The sequence below is a fragment of the Papio anubis genome, chromosome 17, assembly GCF_008728515.1.
Source record: "Papio anubis isolate 15944 chromosome 17, Panubis1.0, whole genome shotgun sequence".
In the NCBI taxonomy this organism is placed as follows: Eukaryota; Metazoa; Chordata; class Mammalia; order Primates; family Cercopithecidae; genus Papio; species Papio anubis.
Genome location: NC_044992.1, coordinates 44,371,053 through 44,394,581, shown reverse-complemented (window position 1 = coordinate 44,394,581; position 23,529 = coordinate 44,371,053). Strand labels below are relative to the sequence as shown.

Sequence of the window (23,529 nt, the reverse complement as noted above, 5' to 3'; positions counted from 1 at the left end):
GCTATAGAATTGGGAGTCTCCCATGCACCAGGGAAGCTGTGGAACTATGGACATGCATGTAACTGCCTCCTAAGGAGAATGTGGTGAGGAAAGAGAAAACCCTGAGGAACAAGAGCAAAGAGGGCAAGGTAGAAAAATGAGCTCAAGGGCCTAAAAAAGAGCATAAACACAAGGAAGAAGAAAACCAGGAGAATTCATGAGAATCAATGGAGAGTTTTTTACATTTATGAGAAAAAGGACGTGATCAACAGTGTCAAATGCTACAGAAAGACCAAATAAGACAACGACTTAACAGTACCACCTGGCTGTGGCAATTGGAGACATTGGTACATTGGAGAGAGTAGCTCAATAGGAGCAGAAGCTAGATTAAAGGGGACTGAAGAGTGACTGGGAAGTGACTAGAGACCAGGAAGCCAGAAATAGCTAGTCTAGGCTTCTATTTCAAGAAGTTTGCCTGCAAAACAAAAATAAAATAGATGCAAAGACAGTAGCTAAAGAGGGAATCACTGTGTACGACACAACGTTTTTATTAATATTAGGAGAAATTTGAGCATATTTATATAATGATTGGAGAGACATACTGAAGAAGGAAAAGCTAAATTTAAGAAAGAGGAAGTCTCTATGTCAAGAATGGAGTGAAGATAACAACTATGAGCCAATGCTTCAGTCCTCAAATATTGTGTGGAAGTACTCTGAACTCAAAAGATGACAAAAGGACAGGGTACTGTAAAGCCACAAAGACAAACCTTAAAAGGGGAGAGGTCTGAAGCAAGACTGAATAGTAAGTCCAGAAGTAGCAGCAGGGAGCTTGAAGAATGCCAACAGCACTTTGGGAAAATGAGCAAACTCTATTTAAGAAGGCCGCAAGCAAACAGGTTCCTGTTGGAGAATCATCCTTTAGGATAGAGAAAAGAGGTGGAGGATATTGTGGGGTTTGGTTATAACAGGACATAGATTCTAGGGAACACAGAGGAAAGAGTTAGAAAAGAGGTCTTCAAGAAAGAGGAGAAATGGTAGAGACGAGGAAGTACAAAGCTGAATAGGGATGCTGCTGACCAAAGGTAGAGGGCTGGCGATAGGTCTCAAAGACAGCTGGAATGCCTGGCATCCACGCTGTGACAGAACTCCAATACATGGTCAGTAGCCCTGTAACCTTTTGTCACAGTTCCAGTTAGAACATTAGAGATATGTTATTAGAGGAGACACTTGAAGAGATGGATGCCTTGGCTCTGTATCTACTAACACTCAGTAAAAAGAAAGCATCCTTATTTCCAAGAAAGAATATGTAGGGTTGGCTACTAAATAGTAAGTTTCCTAATAAAGAGGGTCTCTTGCTGTTCTCAGGTCTAGTCTAGGACCTAAAAACACATTTATAACAGTTTTTCACCATTCATTTTACTCACATCATTGAACTCATGCAACATGCCAGCACCATGCTAGATCTTTTTTTTTTTTTTTTTTTTTTGTGACTGTAAGACCATTCATACTTTCAAGAAGCTTATGATCTCCAGAAATATGTATTCTAAGTTCTGAGAAACTGAATTTAAAATGAATCTGATGTGTGAAAACAGTGCTTCTCAAATGTTAATGTTCATACTGTACAAATAAACTTAGGGTAGTATTAAAATGCAGATTATGATTAAGTAGGTCTCATTCAATGGAGCCTGAGAGTTTGCATTGCTCACAAGTTTCCAGGTGATGCTGTAGTTGCTGTTCCATGTTGATACTTAGAGTACCAAGGACCTAAAGACCAGCAAAAGCAATTTCATGTCTGATCTTTTCTTGTCTCCCCTATAAAGTCCTGATAATCTTTCCTCCTTTCCTTGCTAACCATCCTATCCAGTATCCATTTTTCTAATTAAAACAAGTTAGGGGGTGGAGGCAGAAACAGAGAAGAGAAGCTAGAAAACCTCATGAGGGGCTTTTTCTTCTAAGCAACTATTAGCTATATACACTGCTTTCATGAACATGCCAAACATCTATCTCATGTGATTAAATACTTCTGTGGAACCACTAATATTTCAAACAGGACACCTAAATATTCAATAGAAGAATAAGAGACTGAGAACAGCAATTAATTCTAGTTATGCCATATGGCAGCATAGAACACTGGCTGGAACCTGAAAACTCAATTTCACAAGAGTCTTACTTATTCTGAATTTTAATCATTTTAGGATCAGCAAACATATGCCTACCAACCTGCTCCATTTACACAAAATTCTGAAGCATAATCACACTGCACACTCAAAAATGATGGGTTTTTCCCAAATGGACTTAAAATTTCTCTCCTACAAGATTTGCAAAATACAGTAGCTGCTGACAGCTCCAGTTTCATCTCCCTGTTAAATAAAATCTTCACACAATTCTTTTAAAGAATAGTATCACTTGCTTCCTCACCATTTTCATCATCAGCTCACAATACTGCACGAGTATAATTTTCTCTGTTCTTGAATTTCTCAGCTCTGCGTTGGTTCATGAACCCTCCTATCCCTGTGCACTCTCTTCCCTCCACCGTGCCTGTCACTGCTGAGACACCCATGCCACCATCTCTTCTCTCCATCTCACCTCTCCAGAATGGAAATATTATCGCTTTCAACACGTACTTCATCTCCAGTCCTCTTAGAACTAAGACACCTTCATGTCTCCTGTACATTTAATAATTTCAAGATAAGGACAGAAAAATCAGTTCTTGCTTTGTGAACTTTTGTCTCTGGTGCTTGAGAGACTATCCTAATATCCCCTGAACATGTTTTAGTGATAACATTTACTGCACTAGGGCCAAAATGATTTTCTGCCACTTTCAATTCTAGTTCAATAAAAGAATAAGAGCTTTGTTTCTAACCTCTGTCATTTTTAATATCATAAAATGATTTTTAAATTATAAAATTGAGTTCCATTTCCTACTGGACTACCAATCTCATATTAGCTTTCCTTTTATCAAATTTATGAAAAAAGTCAGAAATTACCTTTCCTTTTTTTAAAAAAAAATCAAAATTTCAGGATATCCCAGGTAGAATGTTTGAATTGAATTTTAGCTCTTAATAATTGCTGGTTTAGGAGTTTTAAAGAAGTATAAAAGTTAGCTACTTCCTGTTACTTATGTCAGAAATAACAAACTGGAGGATTATCCCCTAGTTCAGTATTACCCAGAAATAATAAGACTATTCCTAGAAAATTATCCTTAAAAACCATATCCCATATGGAAGAAGCCTATGATTTTCTGAAGCCAGAGTGAATAAAATCCATGGTTTCTGAAATGCAAAGTCAAACCAGTCAAATATTTTTTATAACATTATATTATGGGGCCAGGCATGGTGGCTCACACCTGTAATCCCAGCACTCTGGGATGCTGAGGTGGGCAAATCATGAGGTCAGGAGTTTGAGACCAGCCTGGCCAACATGGTGAAACCCTGTCTCTACTAAAGATACAAAAAATAGCCGGGTGTGGTGGCACGCGCCTGTAATCCCAGCTACTCGGGAAGCTGAGGCAGGAGAATCGCTTGAACCCGGGAGGCGGAGGTTGCAGTGAGCCGAGATCATGCCACTGCACTCCAGCCTGGGCGACAGAGTGAGACCCCAACTCAGGAAACAAACAAACAAACACACCAAACAAACAAACACACCAAACAAACAACAATAAAAAACCATTATATTATGAAAATTTTCAACTCTGCACAAAAGTTGAAACAACATTCATATACACCCACAATCTAGTGGATATATTCTGTGATTAACATTTTATTTGCTTTGTCATATATTCATCCATCCATATTATTTTTTATACATTCCAAAACAAACTGCTCAAATTAGTACACTCCATCCCCAAACAATTCAACATGCATATAATTAACTAGACTTCAATATTTGTTTATAGTTTTTTTAAATCAATAATCTTTGAAAGATGTCACTTCATTTTTTTAATGGCTTGGCTAAATAAAATTCTAAATTCTAAATCCTAATATTTAAACAAATTCTGTTACTTTGAGTAATTTCTCATATATCAGTTTTCTCATCAACAAAAGAACAAAGGCACTTGGTAAACATGATAGAAGGTCTAAATTACCAAACTGTATGGGCCTTGTGGTTATGGTAGAATCTACAAATGAGAGTCACTCACTAATATAACTTGGAGAAATAGCTAATTGGAGATTATGTGGGCATAAACGTTTCTGTAAATTATAATGAGAGCCTCAACAAGGCTCACAAACTCAAGAGGCAGCTTTGAGTTTGAGCATTTAACTATAATATATCTTATATAAACCACACTGTGATAAAAACTACTAGAAGCTGGACAATTTAAGAATGGTTCACTACAAATGGCGATTTTGTAACAACAAAGCACCAGCATCAAATTGGAATTTTCTTGGCTTTGCCATGCTGTAGTGCTACTGGTTTGTAAACTCTCTATTAATTGTCTAAGTAAGAGCTGCCACAGGGATAGCACTTATTTTATGAGCTGTTTGTTCCCCTACACTAATTTTTTTTTCTTTCCTAAGATTGGCCCTGGAAGGGACACCCTTTGAAGCCCGAAGAATCAAAGCTACTGCAAAGCACTGCTGAGAGTTTTGAAAGAAATATGAAGAAACTACGTCACACCTGGGGCGATAGGCTGAGATCTTCCCAAACAGGTCAGCAGTTGGTCTCTAAAATATTCCTATTGCCAAGGAGGCAATGACATCTTGTGTAAATCAAAAACTAAAACCCTAAGATATCTCATTTCCATTTTAAATGCTTGGGGGCTAAATATGGATGTCTAGCACTCAAGAAGTTCCTGTGGGATTGATTTTTTTCCCATCTTCTCTGAGCCCTTTGCTGAGTGTGATAAGCAGGACTGTATTTCATTATCAACCCTGCTAACACTGCACTTCAGGGAGACTAGATGAGGCTACACAGTAGGAGAGAAGATCCAGAATCCAAAGAAGAAATGATTCACATGGTGTGATTATAAAAACTCACTTTATGCTCAACTCATTTTCAACAGAATCATGAAATAAAATCCCAAGAAATGAAATTTCCTGCATCATATTCCAAATTTTTTAAAAAGTCATGGGGGTACCGTAAAAGAAATCAAACAGAAGTTTTATAGTTTGATTGGTAATGTGTGCATTTTTGTAGCATATATTTAAAAAAATAATTCCAAACAACATTTTGGGTAAGCAACATAGAAATAAAACATAAGATTATCATTAGGGGAATCTTCAAGTGACTCAGTGTTATAGAAGTAACATCAGAACAAAGAGCTTGGCTCCTGACAGTTGGCCCAGTGCTCTTGGATTTCCCTCCCCTCTGTTCCAGTTTCCCTGTAACGCAGAAAGTGGATACTGCATGGGTCTATATCAGAAACAAGAGAAAACATGCAAATTAGAGAAAAACACCATCAATAAGGTCCCAAGCCACAGGTTCCTGGAATCCACAAACAGATAAATACAGAGAGGTATTTTTCATTGGCTTTCCTTAAACAGAGAAAATAGCATAGCTCTGGGACAAAAGGCTAGCTCCAGATCAAACGAGACTTAAAATCAAAGCCAAAGCAAACGGTGATAAAAATGAAGGCAGTAATTTCATACAGATGATCTTTTCACACAATGTATGAATTAAGTCCATCTACAGACAGCGAGGCTTCATGTATTAAAAAAAAATGACACAGGATTTTCTGAAACCAAGACAAATCCATATTGAGTAGCTAATAGGAATGTGCCCAGGTGATAACGATGGCTAAAATTCTATCAGGAGTAAAGCAAATTTCAGTGACCTAACTCTACAGTTAAAGAATATGGCTCAGCTTATTATTCTATTGGGTTAGTCAGACTGGAAGGGTGCAAGTTCAGTTACTTGCCTGTGTTCTAGCTCACAATCCATAACTCCTTTTCACTCTTGATAGAACATGTTATTCTGTATGAGGAGCTCAGTACTGGGAAGAATTACACATGATCTACTTTTGCAAGTGATCTAAAAACTCTATTAAAAATACATTTTCCTAGGTGCTATGGCTCATGCCTGTAATCCCAGCACTTTGGGAGGACAAGGTGGGCAGATCGCTTGAGGCCAGGAGTTCAAGATCAGCCTGGCCAACATGGCAAAATCCCGTCTTTACTAAAAATACAAAAATTAGCCCAGTATGGTGGTGTGCGCCTTTAGTCCCAGCTACTTGGGTGGCTGAGGCATAAGAATTGCTTGAACCTGTGGAGGTTGCAGTGAGCCAAGATCATGCCACTGCACTCCAGTCTGGGTGACAGAGTGAGACTCTGTCTCAAAAAAACAAAAAACAAACTAACAAAAAACAACAACAACAACAAAAACATTTTTCTGAACTCAATATAAAATCTTAAAGATATATAATGAAAATATCTAAGGTATGGTTTATTCTGAACCACCAAGGCCTATGGTCATTATTACATTAAAAAAATGTTATTTAAGAAAATTTGTTCTACTTCCAGATAGCCTCACATACGAAAAAACAAACAAAATAATCATTATGATAAAATTATAAGGAGAGTTACACATTTCGAAGCTATTTTGAAAGGACAGAGACTTGCCATAAAAAACACATAAGACGATCTTTCTTTCCAGGTCTTAAAAGTTAAGCCAAGATATCAATAGCAAGTAATATTCTATCATTCTCACCTGTAGGGCATTCCAGATTAAAAGAGCAATAAATATAACCTCTCATTCCTAGAGAAGTAGATTCAAAAAACTCTTTAACTCAATTGTGAAATCTCAACATTCATCCACTGAATAACAGAGAACCAAGCAAAAATTTGTCTGATATAACTGATGAGTTGAGAAATAGTGTTGAAGTTGTTGTGGGTTTTTTTTTTTTTTTTTCTTCCTTTAAGGATGGGAGGGAGGGATAGGACTGAAAAAGGAAGCAATGAGTTATTAACTTTCCAGATGTGGTCAAATTATTGCTATGACTTTTGAGCCTTTTCAGAGCTATTTAAACTTAGATGGATCATGCAAGTACCTCCTACTTTTTTTTTTCCTGCATTTGCACTGAAGCTCCAGTACAAGTAGCAAAATTAAAGAATAGAAAAAGATGTTATGAGCAAATCTTGAAACTTGTGAATAACATAAATGTACTAATAGCACATTATACATTAGTTCTTTTGATAAGTATACTTCATTTGAATGTGTTTTGTTTTAGGGGTTTTTAAGCTCAATAATTAACATTTAAGAAAAGTAAAACTCTCTATATAATCAATGGTGATTATATTTATAGTATACTACTTCAAAACTCTTGCTCCCAAGAGTTTTATCAGGCTAACTCCTTGTCTTTCTTGCTAGAATACAAAAATATCAGAATTATACATTCTTAAGCTAAATCTTGCTTTAAAGCTAAATCCATGTTAAAGTGAAAAGAAAACATGAAATTCCCAAAGAACGTCAGAATTATTTTTATGAGATTTTACTAGTATATCACGTTTCACACAGAGCTATAGGTTAGCCACCCACAATGAGACGTGTTCAAGATATTCTTTCAGCCTGTACTTTAAATGTCCTGAGTTTGGTGCCAGAACCCTGTCACACAAAACGTATTTCTTTATTTCCTTCCATCTCAATATGATATAAATCTCCTGGTCTCTTTTTGGAACTCCTTTAGCATTACTAAGTTTCACAGAAGGAAACAATACTCCAAGTTTGCTTCCATTGACTCTGTCCTTCACTTCCAACAGGGAGCATAAATGACTAGTTATCCAAAAAGGGCCATCAAGAGAGAAATTAAGCCATATCTCAATAATAAAAATATTCTATTTTCGGCTGGGCATGGTGGCTCACTCCTGTAATCCCAGCACTTTGGGAGGCCACGGTGAGTGGATCACCTGAGGTCAGGAGAGACCAGCCTGGCCAACATGGTGAAACCCCGTCTCTACTAAAAATACAAAAAAATTTAGCCAGGCGTGGCGGCTCATGCCTGTAATCCCAGCTACTCGGGAGGCTGAGGCATGAGAATCGCCTGAACCTGGGAGGCAGAGGTTGCAATGAGCCAAGATCACACCACTGCACTCTAGCCTGGCCAACAGAGACTTGGTCTCAAAAAAAAAAAAACAAAACAAAAATTATATTTTCTTTATCACTTCCCCCACTCTCAATGTATTCTTGCTGTCAGATGGCCTCCACTGAATCAAGCATTTAAAAAATGCTCTACTGTTTCTCCCAATGCATTAGAATGCCATCAAGTGTCTGAGCGTAGATCACGACTGCTTCATTCCAGGTGTCTCACATCTGGTGCTAATCCTGCAGTGACCACTGTAATAAAGCAGGAAGTGCCTTTGCCTGGCTTTTATCCTAGCCATTCTCCAAAGGGCTCAATGAAAACTTGGACTTGGAATGTGAAAGCTGTTTAGTTTTTAAGAACAGCAATGAAAATCACAGCTTAGGACATCAATACCACAACAGGGCATCATTTCCTTGGAATCACAGAAATTGCTATCCGTTTTTATTTTGTGTTACATGGAAAATATTAGCTTTCATTGGTGACACTTTCAAGCAAAAAAACACAAAAGTATGTAAATATAGATAGGATTTTATTTTTTGTTTCTAAGTCTAAAAAAAGATAGCTATTTTTTGTTTCTAAGTCTAAAAACAGAATAGCTAAAGTGATTTGTACTGAAAAACAGATGAGCACTTGGAGAACACTCATGATTCTTGACACAACTGTCTTTTCCTGTGGTCATTCACTCTAGACAACAGAAAATAGCAAAAAACACATTATAACAGCTGTGATGGAGTCAGATGCATCCATTTACAGCAAGTCCACAACCATGGCAAATACCAGTGAATTCCAAGCCAGCCATAAAAGTAAGAGCTAAGCCCCTAAAGTTTACCAAGAATCAAAGGCAGTGCTATTTTTATTTCTCTCCACCCTTTTGTTTCTAGAGCAATACATGTTGAGGAAAGAATTAAAGGAAGCAAGGAAACAAAGAGAGTGGGAAGTTGTAAAATACATATATGTGTATGTGTAAATTTATCTAGTAGTGGCTTTTCCAGATTATCTTGCTAGAGATTTATCTACCTTCCAAATAAGCCTTGAAGTGCTAAATTTATAGTTTTAGATAGGTTACCACCTCCCCAAATTTATCAAACTCCTAAAATATTATTGTTTTAATCTGACTAAAAATAGGCCAGGCACAGAGACTCAGGCCTGTAATCTCAGCATTTTGGGAGGTCAAGACAGGAGAACTGCTTAAGTCCAAGAGTTCCAGATCAGCCTGGGCAACAAAAAGTAAAAAATTAGCCAGGCATGGTGGTGTGCAGCTACTCAGGAGGCTGAGGTCGGGGGATCGCTTGAGCCCAGGAGGTCGAGGCTGTAGCAAACTGTGATTGTGCCACTGCACTCCAGCCTTGGCCACAGAGTGAGACTCTGTCTCAAAAAAAAAAAAAAGGAAAAACAAACAAAAAAAGACTAAAAATAAAATCTTTTAAATGACCTTCATTAATTTTAATTATTTTTGTGTTACCGTATGGTTCATGTATTTGCCATATGCTTAATTTTTACTTTTTTTTTTTTTTTTTTTTTTTTTTAGACAAGGTCTCACTCAGTTGCCCAGGCTGAAGTGCAGTGGCATGATCATGGCCCACTGCAGCCTCAACCTGCTGGTCTCAAGTGATCCTTCTACCTCAGCCTCCCAAGTGGCTGGGACCACAGGCATACACCACCACACCTGGCTAACTTTATTTTTTGTAGAGATAGAGTTTTGTTATATTGCCCAGGCTGGTCTCAAACTCCTGGCCTCAAGGGATCTTCTGGCTTCAGCCTCCCAAAGTGCTGGGATTATAGGGGTAAGCCACTGCATTTAGCCTGCCATACACGTTTAACTCTTAAGTTTGAGGACTTCTAAATTTCTTTTCATGCCAAGCTTTTTGGGGGACATATAACTGCCACACAACATAAGTAAATGTGGCAGCCATAAATGGCACAATAGAGGTGATATGGCTGAAGAAGAGGATTCAGGAAAACAAGGGTTACATTAACAGAGTGATGATTGAATGGGTGGATGTAAGGCAATTTCAAACAGCTTGCCAAAGGAAAGCCTCATTTTTCCATTTTCTTGTACAGTATCTAATTTCTGGCTCCTCATTTCCTCAGTGATCTGAAAATTATGAAATTCTAAATAAAGTGTCATCTTTCTTGCAACAAGTCAATGAACAGAAAGCTCCCATCAACAATGCAGATATTTCCTAAAGCTCCTGCTGATTATTTCCTGAATGTCTACCCCACAAACCACACAGAAAGTTCTTTGAGAACAAGAATTTGAGAACAAGAAACTGACTCTACCCCATGACAAATTCAGCTTCTGTGTGTGTTCATGCATGTGTGTGCATGTGTGTATATATTTTAAAAGAGGATTAAGAAGTATAATAATATTCAGCTGACAGTAATGAGTTAACATAAATTGCCTTTTATTACCAAATTAAGATTGAAATTTAGTCCTTTCTCAATGCTGTGGTAAAAATACAGGAAAAATTTCTCCTCATTGTATATTTGTACCTACAGCTGCAGTAAAAGTGTTTTTGCATTCCTTATCAAAGATTTATACCAATAGAATCACCAGATACACCATTATATTTAGGTCATTCCTCTCCAAATTTAAAATAATTCCATCTTTATTCCACATGCCACCCTTAGAGTAATCATAAAACACAAAGGCAAACTTGTGAAATTAAAAAAATTCTATAATTTACTAAGTCTCCAGGTGCATAACTAAGCCTAAACTTATCTATTAATAAAATAACATTATGGAGAACTTTGTTTTAAACACTCTTTCAACCTACCAAAAATTATAGATATTCCCACTTTTGCAAAAAACTCCCATCTTCTGCATTCTGTTTGTTTCAATTATTCAGGGCAACCCAGGCTGATAATTACACAGTCCCCAGTTGCTGAGTAAAAGTGATGCTTAATTAGCCAGCAGGAAAGATCGATTAAGATCCAGCAGGGCATCTCATGAGGTTCTCTCACATTCCTGAACGGAATAGATTCTGGCTGTGCCCTTCCGAAGGATAAACTTCTCTGTTTCTACAGAGTTTCAATGAGGTTTTTAGAGTAGATACTAAGAACAGTCAGCCACACAAATTAAATCTCAACCATAACCCTGCAGATGCTCTTCCTTTGCTAAGAATATTCAGTTTAAACATTCTGAATCACATTGCCACCAGGTTTGAAAAAGCTAAAGGAACACTCGCTTATCCCTTGCCCTCATTCAGTTACCCATTTCAAGCAATAGGTGGTCAGAAAATATATTATAAAGGAAAATTTTTATTTTTTCCTCCCCCAAGCAAGTGTTTGCATCTGTCAGATGCTCACATTCTAAAATGCACAAATTAGGTCAGGGCTTCTTATTTTTAAAAAATGAACATATTTTAACCCAGTCCAGGAATAAAACATCCCAATATGGTCAAAGAATTGACTTGATAAGTTTCATTTAAGTTTTCTATGAGGGAAGGAGATGTGGAAGTAAAATCAGTACCAAAAATCATAATGAACATTATCTCATACTGCCTAACAATTTCTCATTAATAATTTGGACATGCATAAATGTTTATCTTTCACTATTTTTTAGTTAAATGCAAAAGTGGTCAATGAAGGCTAACATAAAAATCCAAAGCTAAAAGCAGAATAATTACCTCAAGATACATACATAATTATCAAAACATTTTTATTTTGGTAAACTACACTAACTATGCTTGCCTGCCTCCAATTCAATTCAGCAAATATTTATTAAGTTTCTGTCAAGTATAAAGAACTATGATAGGTATGATATGTATGTCTTACCTTGTGACTTTATTTTACTGATTATAAATTGTTTTAAAGCTTATGAAGAAGATTAATGGAACCAGTTTATACAAACCTGGCTTTGATTTGCTGAAAGCCCCGTAGAATATGGTCTCTGTGATCCCTTGCAACAGCGCTGAGGTTCTCATTCCGCAAACCTTCTGCCAGAAACTCTTCAGCATCTAAAAGAAAAGCAATGTTGATAAAACAGAAAAAATGTACTATGGGATGTACTATGGGAGAAAGGAAAATCAGAAGGATTGAGAAATGGGTATTGTTTTCTTTTTAAAAACTTTACAGTTGTGGCACAATGTGAATGTGCTTAATGCCACAGAACTGTATACTTTATAATAGTTAAGATGGTAAAATTTATATTTTGTATATGTTACCAGAATAAATAACTAAAATTTTATATATACCTGTAGGTGACATGTTTTAATAATCCAAGACCTTGCTATGAATTTAGAAAACTATCATCTATATTAGCCATAAGAAATAACTATTTTCTAAATCATTTTAAGTAAACATTTACATATTAATTATCACTAATGGCAGAGGATGGACTGTAAATTTCTTTCTTTTTTTGTTTGGAGATGGAGTCTCATTCTGTTGCCCAGGTTGGAGTGTAGTGGCGTCATCTCGGCTCACTGCAACTTTCACCCGCCGAGTTCAAGCGATTCTCCTGCCTCAGCCTCCTGAGTAGCTGGGACTAGAGGCACACGCCGCCACACCCAGCTAATTTTTGGTATTTTAGTAGAGATGGGTTTTCATCATGTTGTCCAGGCTGGTTTTGAACTCCCGAGCTCAGACAATCCGCCTGCCTCGGCCTCCCAAAGTGCCGGGATTACAGGGGTGAGCACCCGGCCTGGACTGTCAATTTCATAAATATGTAAATATTATAAATAAGTCACAGAAGGTCACAGGCCAATAGAAGCTACAAAAAAATACCAATGAATAGAGCCGAAATACAAAATAGAGCTGAACTGCAAAAATCAAAAACAAAAGGGCAGGCATTCAAAGAAACATTAATTAGCAGATGCATCATCAATGAAAATGACAATACAACCAAGTGAAGGAACCCACATGGGAAAGAAAAACGTCTTCAAGAGACGGGAACTGCAATTAATGTGAACATACATTATAAAATAGGGACATGATGGAAATTCATAATATGAAACAAATCATGATATGTTGAAGGAAGAAATTGGGGGGGTCTACAAATTTTCAAAGACAAAATACACTGATAGTGATTACAACTGCCAGAAATACTAGCTACACATTTTATTCTGCACAAAAGGTTTGTCATCCCCCAAAAGCATATAAATAATATAGTTAAAATTTTCCACCTCCAAAAATTGTGCCTGTAATATGAAACTGTATCATATATATCAGGGGTCCCCAACCCCTAGGCCACATAGAGGAACCTTATTTCCTCAGTGATCTGATAATTATGAAATTCTAAATAAAGGGCCACATGGTAGGAGGTGAGCAGCAGGTAAGCAAGTGAAGCTTCAGCTGTATTTACAGCTGGTCCCCATCACTTCCATTACCACCTGAGCTCCATCTCCTGTCAGTTCAGTGGCAGCATTAGATCCTTATAGGAGCACAAACCCTATTGTGAACTGTGTATGTGAGGGATCTACGTTTTGTGTTCCTAAGAAAATCTAATGCCTGACGATCTGTCACTGATTCCTGTCACTCTCAGATGGGACCATCTAGTTGCAGAAAAACAAGCTCAAGGCTCCCACCGATTCTACATTATGCTGAGTTGTATAATTTTTTCATTATATATTAAAATGTAATAATAATAGAAATAAAGTGCACAATAAATCTAATGCTCTTTAATTATCCCCAAACCATCCCCCGACCCCTGGTCCATGGAAAAATTGTCTTCCACGAAACCAGTCCCTGGTGCCAAAAAGGTTGGGGATCCCGATATATACTATCAAAATATTGCTATGAATTTATATAGTTGGATAAATACACCTAAAAATTTGTTTTATATTCACATCATTTAACAACACTAGGCCAGGTGCGATGGCTCACGCCTGTAATCTCAGCACTTTGGGAGGCCAAGGCGGGCAGATCATGAGGTCAGGAGATTGAGACCATCCTGGCCAACATGGTGAAACCCCCCTCTCTCTAAAAATACAAAAATTAGCTGGGCATAGTGGTACACCCCTGTAGACCCAGATACTTGTGAGGCTGAGGCAGGAGAATCACTTGAACCAGGGAGTTGGAGGTTGCAGTGAGCTGAGACTGCACCACTACACTCCAGCCTGGCGATAGAGAAAGACTCCGTCTCAAAAAACAAAAACAAAAACAAACAAACAAAAAAACACCAAACAAAAAATCCTAAACAGCCATCTCTAGGACTTTTGACAAGATACAAAGCCCTGGAAATTGAATATTTCACAAAGGACCACCATCAGCATCCAAGTTCTGCATTGTATCTATTGCATATGTGATTTAATGGGTTCCACTAGGGTCCTTTGAATGCTAACGAAAGAGGAAATGGGAAGCTGAATTAAAAGGCAAAAATAAATGGCATCTAAGATTCAATTTATGTAATATATCATAACAATAGAATAAAGGAAAAAAACCACATGATCATCTCACTAGACACAGAAGAAGCATCAACAAAATTCAACAGCCCTTCGAGATAAAAATTCTCGACAAACTAGGAATAGAAGGAAGCTTCCTCAAACTAATAAATAAAAAGCATTAACACAAACCCACAGCTAACATTGTACTTAATGATTAAAGCCTGGCCAGGCGTGGTGGCTCATGCCTGTAATCCCAACCTTCTGGGAGGCTGAGGCAAGAGGATCACCTAAGGGCAGGAGTTTTGAGACTAGCCTAGATGATATCGAGAGATCCCCTCTCTACAAAAAATAAATTTAAAAAAATTGGCTGGTGCATGCCTGTAGTCCTAGCTACTCAAGAGGCTCAAGTGGGAGGATCACTTGAGCCTGGAAGGTTGAGGCTGCAGTGAGCCATGACTGCGCCACTCCAGCCTGGGTGACAGAACAAGACTCTGTCTCAAAAAAAAAAATTGTAAAAGAAAATAAATGGTCAAAGACTGAATACTTTCTCTATGTTCCTTAGATCAGGAATGACATAAGGATGTCTGTTCTCACCACTTATACTGAACATTGTACAGGTGATGCCAGCCAGGACAATTAAGCAAGAAAATGAAATAAAAAGCATTCAAACTGGAAAGGAAGAAATAAAACTATCTCTATTTGCAGATGACATCTTGTATATGGAACACCCTAAGGAATCTATTAATAAACTATTAAAAGTAATAACCGAGTTCAGCAAGTTTGCAGGATGTAAGATCAATGTACAAAAATTAACTGTATTTCTTTTTTCTTTTCTTTTCTTTTTCTTTTTTTTTTTTTTTTTTGAGATGGAGTCTCACTCTGCCTCCCAGGCTGGAGTGCAGTGGCGCAATCTCCGCTCACTGCAACCTCTGGCTCCTGGGTTCAAGCTATTCTCCTGCCTCAGCCTCTGAGTAGCTGGGACTACAGGCACGCAACACCACACCTGGCTAATTTTTGTATTTTTAGTAGAGACAGGGTTTCTCCTCGTTAGGTAGGTTGGTCTCAAACTCCTGACCTCAGGTGATCCACCTGCCTCAGCCTCCCAAAGTGCTGGGATTACAGGTGTGAGCCACCTCGCCCAGCCAATCAACTGTATTTCTATATAGTGGCAATGAGCAAACAAAAAGGACATTAATAAAATTCCATTTAAGATAGCATGTAGGGCCGGGCGCGGTGGCTCAAGCCTGTAATCCCAGTACTGGAGGCAACGGCTGGACCCGCGAGGTCAGAGATCAGATCATCCTGGCTAACTGGTGAAAACCTGTCTCTAAAGCTGCTCAAAAAAAACTTCGCCAGGCTGAGGTGGCGGCCTGTAGTCCCCAGCTAGTGGGAGGCTAGGCAGAATGGCATAAACCCAGGGTGAGACTTGCATGAGTGAGAGCTGAGATCGCGCCACTGCACTTCAGCCTGGGCGACAGAGCGAGACTTCCTCTCAAAAAAAAAAAAAAAAAAAAGATAGCATGTAGGATGGGCATAGTGGTCCATGCTTGGGATTGTTCCCAGCACTTTGGGAGGCCAAGGCGGGCAGATCATTTGAGCCCAGGAGTTGGTCAACATGATGAAACCCCGCCTCTACAAAAAATACAAAAATTAGGCAGGCATGGTGGTGCTCATCTGTGGTCCCAGCTACTCAGGAAGCTAAGGTGGGAGGATCACTTGAGCCCAGGGAGGTTGAGGCTGCAGTGAGCTGAGATCACATCACTGTACTCCAGGCTGGGTGACAGAGCAAGACCTTATCTCAAAAATAAAAAAAAAATTAAAAAATTTAAAAAAGAAATAAAGCAGGTAAAAGAATTAAGAATTAAGTACAGGTAAAATAAATAGAACATACTCTATGTTCATGATCAGAAGACAATATCGTTAAAATGGCAATACTCCCCAAACTGATCTAAAGCTTTTATGTAACCCCTATCAAAATCCCAGCTGGCTTTTTTTGCAGAAATTGAAAAGCTAATCCTAAAATTAACTCGGAAATGTAAGGAATCCAGAATGGCTCAAACAATTTTGAAAAAGAAAGACAATGGCCGGGCATGGTGGCTCACACTTGTAATACCTTCACTTAGGAGGCTGAGGTGGGTGGATCACCTGAGGTCAGGAGTTCCAGACCAGCCTGGTCAACATGGAGAAACCTCGTCTCTACTAAAAATACAAAAATTAGCTGAGTGTGGTGGCTGGTGCCTGTAATCCCAGCCGCTTGGGAGGCTGAGGCAGAATAATTGTTTGGACCTGTGAGGCGGAGGTTGCAGAGAGCCAAGATCGTGCCACTGCACTCCAACCTGGGCAACAGAGCAAGACTCTGTCAAGAAAGAAAAAAAGAAAAGAAAGAAAGAAAGAGAGAGAGAGAGAGAGACAGAAAGAAAGAAAGAAAGAAAGAAAGAAAGAAAGAAAGAAAGAAAGAAAGAAAGAAAGAAGGAAAGAAAGAAAGAAAGAAAAGAAAGAAAGAAAGAAAGAAAGAAAGAAAGAAAGAAAGAAAGAAGAAAAGTAAAAAGAAAAGAAAAAGAAAGACAAAATTGGAGGACTCACACTTTCCGACTTCAAAACTACAGCAATTACGAAAATATGGTACTGGCATAAGGATAGAGACAAAGTTCAAAGGAATAGAATTGGAAATCCAACCCTCACACTTATGGTCAATTTTTGCAAGAGGGCCAAGACAATTAAATGTTGAAAAAGTTGTTTTTTCAACAAATGGTGCTGAGACAACTGAGTATACGCATGCAAAAGAATAAAGTTGGATTCCTACCTCACACCATATAAAAAAATTAACTAAAAATGGATCAAAGTCCTAAATATAAGAGCTAAAACTATGAAACTCTTAGAAAAAGACAGGCGTAACTCTTTGTGTCCTTGGATTGGGTAATGTTTTCTTAGACATGACACCAAAAAAAAAAAAAAAGCAACCAAATAAAAAAATAGACAAACAGGGCATCATCAAACTTAAAAGCTATCGTGCTTCAAAGAAGGCCAACAAGAAAGCAAAAAGATAACCCACAGAATGAGAGAAACTTTTTGCAAATCATATAGCTGATGAAAGTCTTGTATGTAGAATATATTAAAACTCTTATATTTCAGTAATAATAAGACAAATAGCCCAACTGAAAAATGAGAAAAGGAACTGAATAGACATGTCTCTAAAGAAGATACACAAATGACCAATAAGCACATTAAAATTTGTTTAATATCACTAGCCATCAGGGAAATGCAAATCAAAACCATGAAATATCACTTCACACCCACTAGAATGGTTACAGGCGAAAAAACAACAACAATGAATGTTATTGAAAATGTAGAAAAATTGGAAACTTTATACATTGCTAGTAGGAGTGTAAAACGGTGCAGTCACTCCCAAAAATAATCTAGCAGTTCCTCAAAAGGCTAAACAGAGAATTATCATAGGATCCAGCAATTATATTACTAGGAATATATCCAAGAGGAACAAAAACAGGTGCTCACACAAAAACTTGTACACAAATGTTCTTTCTTTCTTTCTTTTTTTTTTTTTTTTGAGACGGAGTCTCGCTCTGTAGCCCAGGCTGGAGTGCAGTGGCCAGATCTCAGCTCACTGCAAGCTCCGCCTCCTGGGTTTACGCCATTCTCCTGCCTCAGCCTCCCGACTAACTGGGACTACAGGCGCCCGCCACCTTGCCCGGCTAGTTTTCTGTATTTTTTTTAGTAGAGACGGGGTTTCACCGCGTTAGCCAGGATGGTCTCGATTTCCTGACCTCGTGATCCGCCCATCTCGGCCTCCCAAAGTACTGGGATTACAGGCTTGAGCCACCATGCCCAGCCTATTCTTTCTTTCTTTCTTTTTTTTTTTTTTTATGAGACAGAGTCTCGCTCTATTGCCCAGGCTGGAGGGCAGTGGTTCGATCTCAGCTCACTGCAACTTCTGCCTCCTGGGTTCAAGTGATTCTCGTGCCTAAGCCCCCTAAGTAGCTGGGACTACAGGTGCATGCCACCATTCTGGGTTAATTTTTGTATTTTTAGTAGAGATGGGGTTTCTTTTTTTTTTTAATTTATTATTATTATAATACTGTAAGTTCTAGGGTACATGTGCATAACGTGCAGGTTTGTTACATATGTATACTTGTGGCACGTTGGTGTGCTGCACCCATCAACTCGTCAGCACCCATCAACTCGTCATTTACATCAGGTATAACTCCCAATGCAATCCCTCCCCCCTCCCCCCGCCCCATGATAGGCCCCGGTGTGTGATGTTCCCCTTCCCGAGTCCAAGTGATCTCATTGTTCAGTTCCCACCTATGAGTGAGAACATGCGGTGTTTGGTTTTCTGTTCTTGTGATAGTTTGCTAAGAATGATGGTTTCCAGCTGCATCCATGTCCCTACAAAGGACACAAACTCATCCTTTTTTATGGCTGCATAGTATTCCATGGTGTATATGTGCCACATTTTCTTAATCCAGTCTGTCACTGATGGACATTTGGGTTGATTCCAAGTCTTTGCTATTGTGAATAGTGCTGCAATAAACATACGTGTGCATGTGTCTTTATAGCAGCATGATTTATAATCCTTTGGGTATATACCCAGTAATGGGATGGCTGGGTCATATGGTACATCTAGTTCTAGATCCTTGAGGAATCGCCATACTGTTTTCCATAATGGTTGAACTAGTTTACAATCCCACCAACAGTGTAAAAGTGTTCCTATTTCTCCACATCCTCTCCAGCACCTATTGTTTCCTGACTTTTTAAAGAGATGGGGTTTCATCACATCGCCCAGACTGGTCTTGAACTCGTAGACTCAAGCAAGCTTCCCGCCTCAGCTTCCCAAATTGCTGGGATTACAGGCATGAGCCACCACGCCTGGCAAAGCAGCATTATTCTTAATAGCTAAAAAGTGGAAACAACCCAAATGTCCATTAATTGATGAATGGATAAATAAAATGTAGCATACAATGGAATATTATTCAGCAATAAAAGGACATGAAATGCTGATATGTGCTACAACATGGATGAATCTTTAAAATCATTATGCTAAGTGAAAGGAGCCAGTTACAAAGGACCACGTATTGTATGATTCCATTTACATGAAATATATAGAATAGGCAGATCTACAGAGACAGAAAGTAGATAAAGAAAGAAAGGGAGAGGGATCGGAGAGTGAAGGCTAAGAGGTTCAGGTTTTCTTTTGGTGTAATGAAAATGTTCTAAAATTTATTGTGATAGTTAGACAATTCTGCGAACATACTAGAAACCATTGAGTTGTGTGCTTTAAATGTGTGAGTTGTATAGTATGTGAATTACATCTCAATTAAGCTGTTTAAAAATATAAATAAATATCTATAATCTCAGCACTTTGGGAAGCCAAGGTAGGAGAATTGCTTGCGCCCAGGAGTTCAAGACAAGCCTGGGCAAAAAGCAAGACCCTGTGTCTACAAAAAAAAAAAAAAGTATTAAATTAGCTGGACATGGTGGTGCATACCTCTAGCTACTCAGGAGGCTGAGACAGGAGAATGCATTGAGTCCAGGAGTTCGAGGTTGCAGAGAGCTATGATTAACCCACTGCACTCCAGTTGGGCGACAGTGCAAGACTCTCTCTCAAAATACTATATTGAATATTTTTAAAACCTTTAATTCTACTTTTATTATATTTACACTTTGAAAATCGTCGTTAAAAAAATATGTGTATATATATATATGTATCTCTGTGTGTGTGTGTGTGTGTATAAATGACAACACCTACACACATCCTTTTGAGCTTTCAAAATTTCAAGGAAAGTGAAAACATCCCTCAAGCACCCAGAGAGAAAAAATAAGACACCTACAGAATGACAGCAACAAGAACAACAAAATCAAAATGGCCTTGCTACAAAATGAGCATCAGAAGATGAGATGTGTACAAAGTTTTAAAGGAAAAATGGTGTGCTCTAAGAATTCTAAACATAGAATTCTAAATATGTTGGTTTGGCTATATAGAAGGAGAAAATCTTCTCAAGTATATATTCTGATCCACAAAGAGAAAGAGGTAGTGATAAATGTCAAACTGCAAAACAAGCCAGGCGCGGTGGGTAATGCCTGTAATCCCATCACTTTGGAAGGCTGAGGCGGGTAGACCACTTGAGGTCAGGAGTTTGAGATGAGCCTGGCCAACATGGCAAAAACCCATCTCTACTGAAAATATAAAAAAATTAGACGGGCATTATGGCGGGCACCTGTAATCCTAGCTACTTGGGAGGCTGAGGCAGGAGAATCCCTTGAACCTGGGAGGCGGAGATTGCAGTGAGCTGAGATCACGCCAGTGCACTCCAGCCTGGGCAACAGAGTAAGACTCTTTGTCTCAGAAAAAAAAAAAAAAAACCAACCAACAAACAAAAAAATGCAATCACTGTGGTCTATATGGTTTAAACTTTATAAAAATATTAATATCAAAAATAATTATTGGCTGGGCATGGTGGCTCACACCTGTAATCCCAGCACTTTGGGTGGCCGAGGCGGGTGGATCACCTGAGGTTGGGAGTTCGAGACCAGACTGACCAACATGGAGAAACCCCATCTCTACTAAAAATACAAAATTAGCCAGGCGTAGTGGCACATGCCTGTAATCCCAGCTACTCCAGAGGCTGAGGCAGGAGAATTGTTGGAACCCAGGAGGCAGAGGTTGCGGTGAGCTAAGATCATGCCATTGCACTCCAGCCTGGACAAGAAGAGTGAAACTCTATAAAAACAAAACCAAAACAAAAATTCTTATGGTGAGACAATGTAAAAAATGTAAAAATAGTCTAATTCCCAGTTAGAAAATGAATAGAGAGGAAAATATATACTAAATTATACATTTACATAGGGTCATTGGATACTACTTCATCCTTGACAGTGATAATTAAAGACAATGGGTTTAACTACGATTTTTCAAAGTGTAAATGTAATAAAAGTAGAATTAAAGGTTTTAAAAATATTCAATATAATAAAATATAGAAAAGAGAGAAGCAAAATAGCATAAAAGTGGAACTCATAAAATAAGATGACAATTGTGAAAAGTTAGACTTCCGTATTAAAAGCAAAAATTTTTGTACTGTATCAAAAAATTAAACAAGTTTAATTACTATTTAAAAGATACCCAAAACAAATGCAGCTGAAAATAAAAGAAGAGAGGTGTACAAAACATCCCAGGCAAAATGATTTTTTAAAAGCAAGAATGGCAATAATTCATATCAAAATAGAATTAAAGAAACTATTTTTAAAAGGCCAAAGATGGTAATTTCATTTGATGTAAAATATAATCCACAATAGATATGACCTGTTATGTGCTAACTAGCACACTAAAATATATACAATGAAAACTGTGAGAGAGGCAGAAATTATTTTTTAAAAAAAACTATTTTAATGCTACTGCTAGTCTTGGACAGATGAAGTAGACAAAAATAAATAATGATTTGGAGTGCTGTCCAACAGAAACAGAATGGAAGAAACAGAATTTAAAACATTTCATTTTAAATTTTCTAGTAGCCTCATTTAGAAAGTACTAAAAAGAGGGATGAAATTAATTTTAATGGTATTTATTTTTTATTTAACCAAAAATACTATTTCAATATGTAACCAATATAAAAATTATTCCTGGGCTATTTTACCTTTTTGGCATTACATCTTCAAAACCCAGTGTGTGTTTGCTTTTCTTTCTTTCTTTTTTTTTTTGAGACACAGTTTCACTCTTGTCACCCAGGCTGGAGTGCAATGGCACTATCTCAGCTCACTGCATACTCTGCCTCCTGGGTTCAAGTGATTCTCCAGTCAGCCTCCTGAGTAGCTGGGATTATAGGCACCTGCCACCATGCCTGGCTAATGTTTGTATTTTTAGTGGAGATGGGATTTCACCATGTTGACCAGGCTGGTCTCGAACTCCTAACCTCAGGTGATCCGCCTATCTTGGCTTCCCAAAATGCTGGGATTACAGGTGTGAGCCACCGTGCCTGGCCCCAAGTGTGCCTTTTACACTTATATCTCGGTTCAGACTAGTTACATTTCAAATCCTCAATAGCCACAGATAGAGAATGGCTACTACGATGATCAGTGCAGATATAAAGGATTCCAATAATATAATTAATAGGAAAGATGATAGAATTCCCTGTCTACATGGTGAAACTCCCTCTCTACTAAAACATGGTGAAACTACCTCTCTACTAAAAATACAAAAATTAGCTGGGCATGGTGGCACACGCCTGTAGTCCCAGGTACATGGGAGGCTGAGGCAGGAGAATCGCTTGAACCCGAGAGGCAGAGGTTGCAGTGAGGTGAGATCGTGCCACTGCACTCCAGCCTGGCAACAGAGTGAGACTCCATCTCAAAAAAACAAACAAACAAAAAAAGCAGAATACAAACTTTACAAACTACTACGGAAAATTTATAAATATTGATCAAACACTGAATTACAGGAAATATCAATAATTTCTTAACAATTATAAATTAGAAAGATTTTTTTTTTCTTCTTTTTTTGAGACAGGGTCTTGCCTTGTCACCCAAGCAGGAGTGCAGTGGCACAATCACGGCTCACTGCAGCCTCAACCTCCCGGGCTCAAGTGATTCACCCACCTCAGCCTCCCAAGTAGCCGGGACTACAGGCTCACGTCCCCCTTATTGATTGATTGATTGATTGATTGATTTAGAGACAGAGTCTAACTTATGTCACCCAGGCTGGAGTGCAGTGGCGCGATCTCGGCTCACTGCAACCTCCACCTCCCAGGTTCAAGCGATTCTCTTGCCTCAGCCTCCCAAGTAGCTGGGATTAGAGGTGCCCGCCACCACGCCTGGCTAATTTTTGCATTTTTAGTAGAGATGAGGTTTTACCATGTTAGTCTGACTGGTCTCAAACTCCTGACCTCAAGTGATCCTCCCGCCTCTGCCTCCCAAAGTGCTGGGATTACAGGTGTGAGCACTGTGCCTGGCCAATTTTTAAAAATTTTTTGTAGAGATAGGGTTTCGCCATGTTGCCCAGGCTAGTCTCGAACTCCTGGGCTCAAGAGATCCTCCTGCCTCAGCTCCTAAAGTGCTGCAGGCATGAGCCACCGTGTTTGGCCTAGAAAGATCTTATTTTATTACCACAATGAAATAAAACCAGAACTTGATATCAAAAAGAGTAAACAAACCTCTTTACACTTAAACATTAAAAACACATACTCCTACATATATTATGAGTCA

The 23,529-nt window shown here is 38.4% G+C and overlaps 1 protein-coding gene across 20 annotated transcripts in view; it reads right to left on the bottom strand.

Annotated features, from left to right (window-relative positions):
* SKAP1 (src kinase associated phosphoprotein 1) overlaps nt 1-23,529 on the bottom strand; it is a 302,157-nt gene that overhangs the window by 255,890 nt on the left and 22,738 nt on the right. For all 20 annotated transcript variants that reach the window (XR_002518069.2, XR_002518068.2, XR_002518067.2 and 17 more), the window contains exon 2: nt 11,850-11,955. Coding sequence is in view for 13 of the 20 variants with exons in the window: in XM_021928962.2 (XP_021784654.1) it covers nt 11,850-11,955 (106 nt within the window). In the remaining 7 variants the exon portion in view is untranslated. The remainder of the gene's footprint in view (nt 1-11,849; nt 11,956-23,529) is intronic.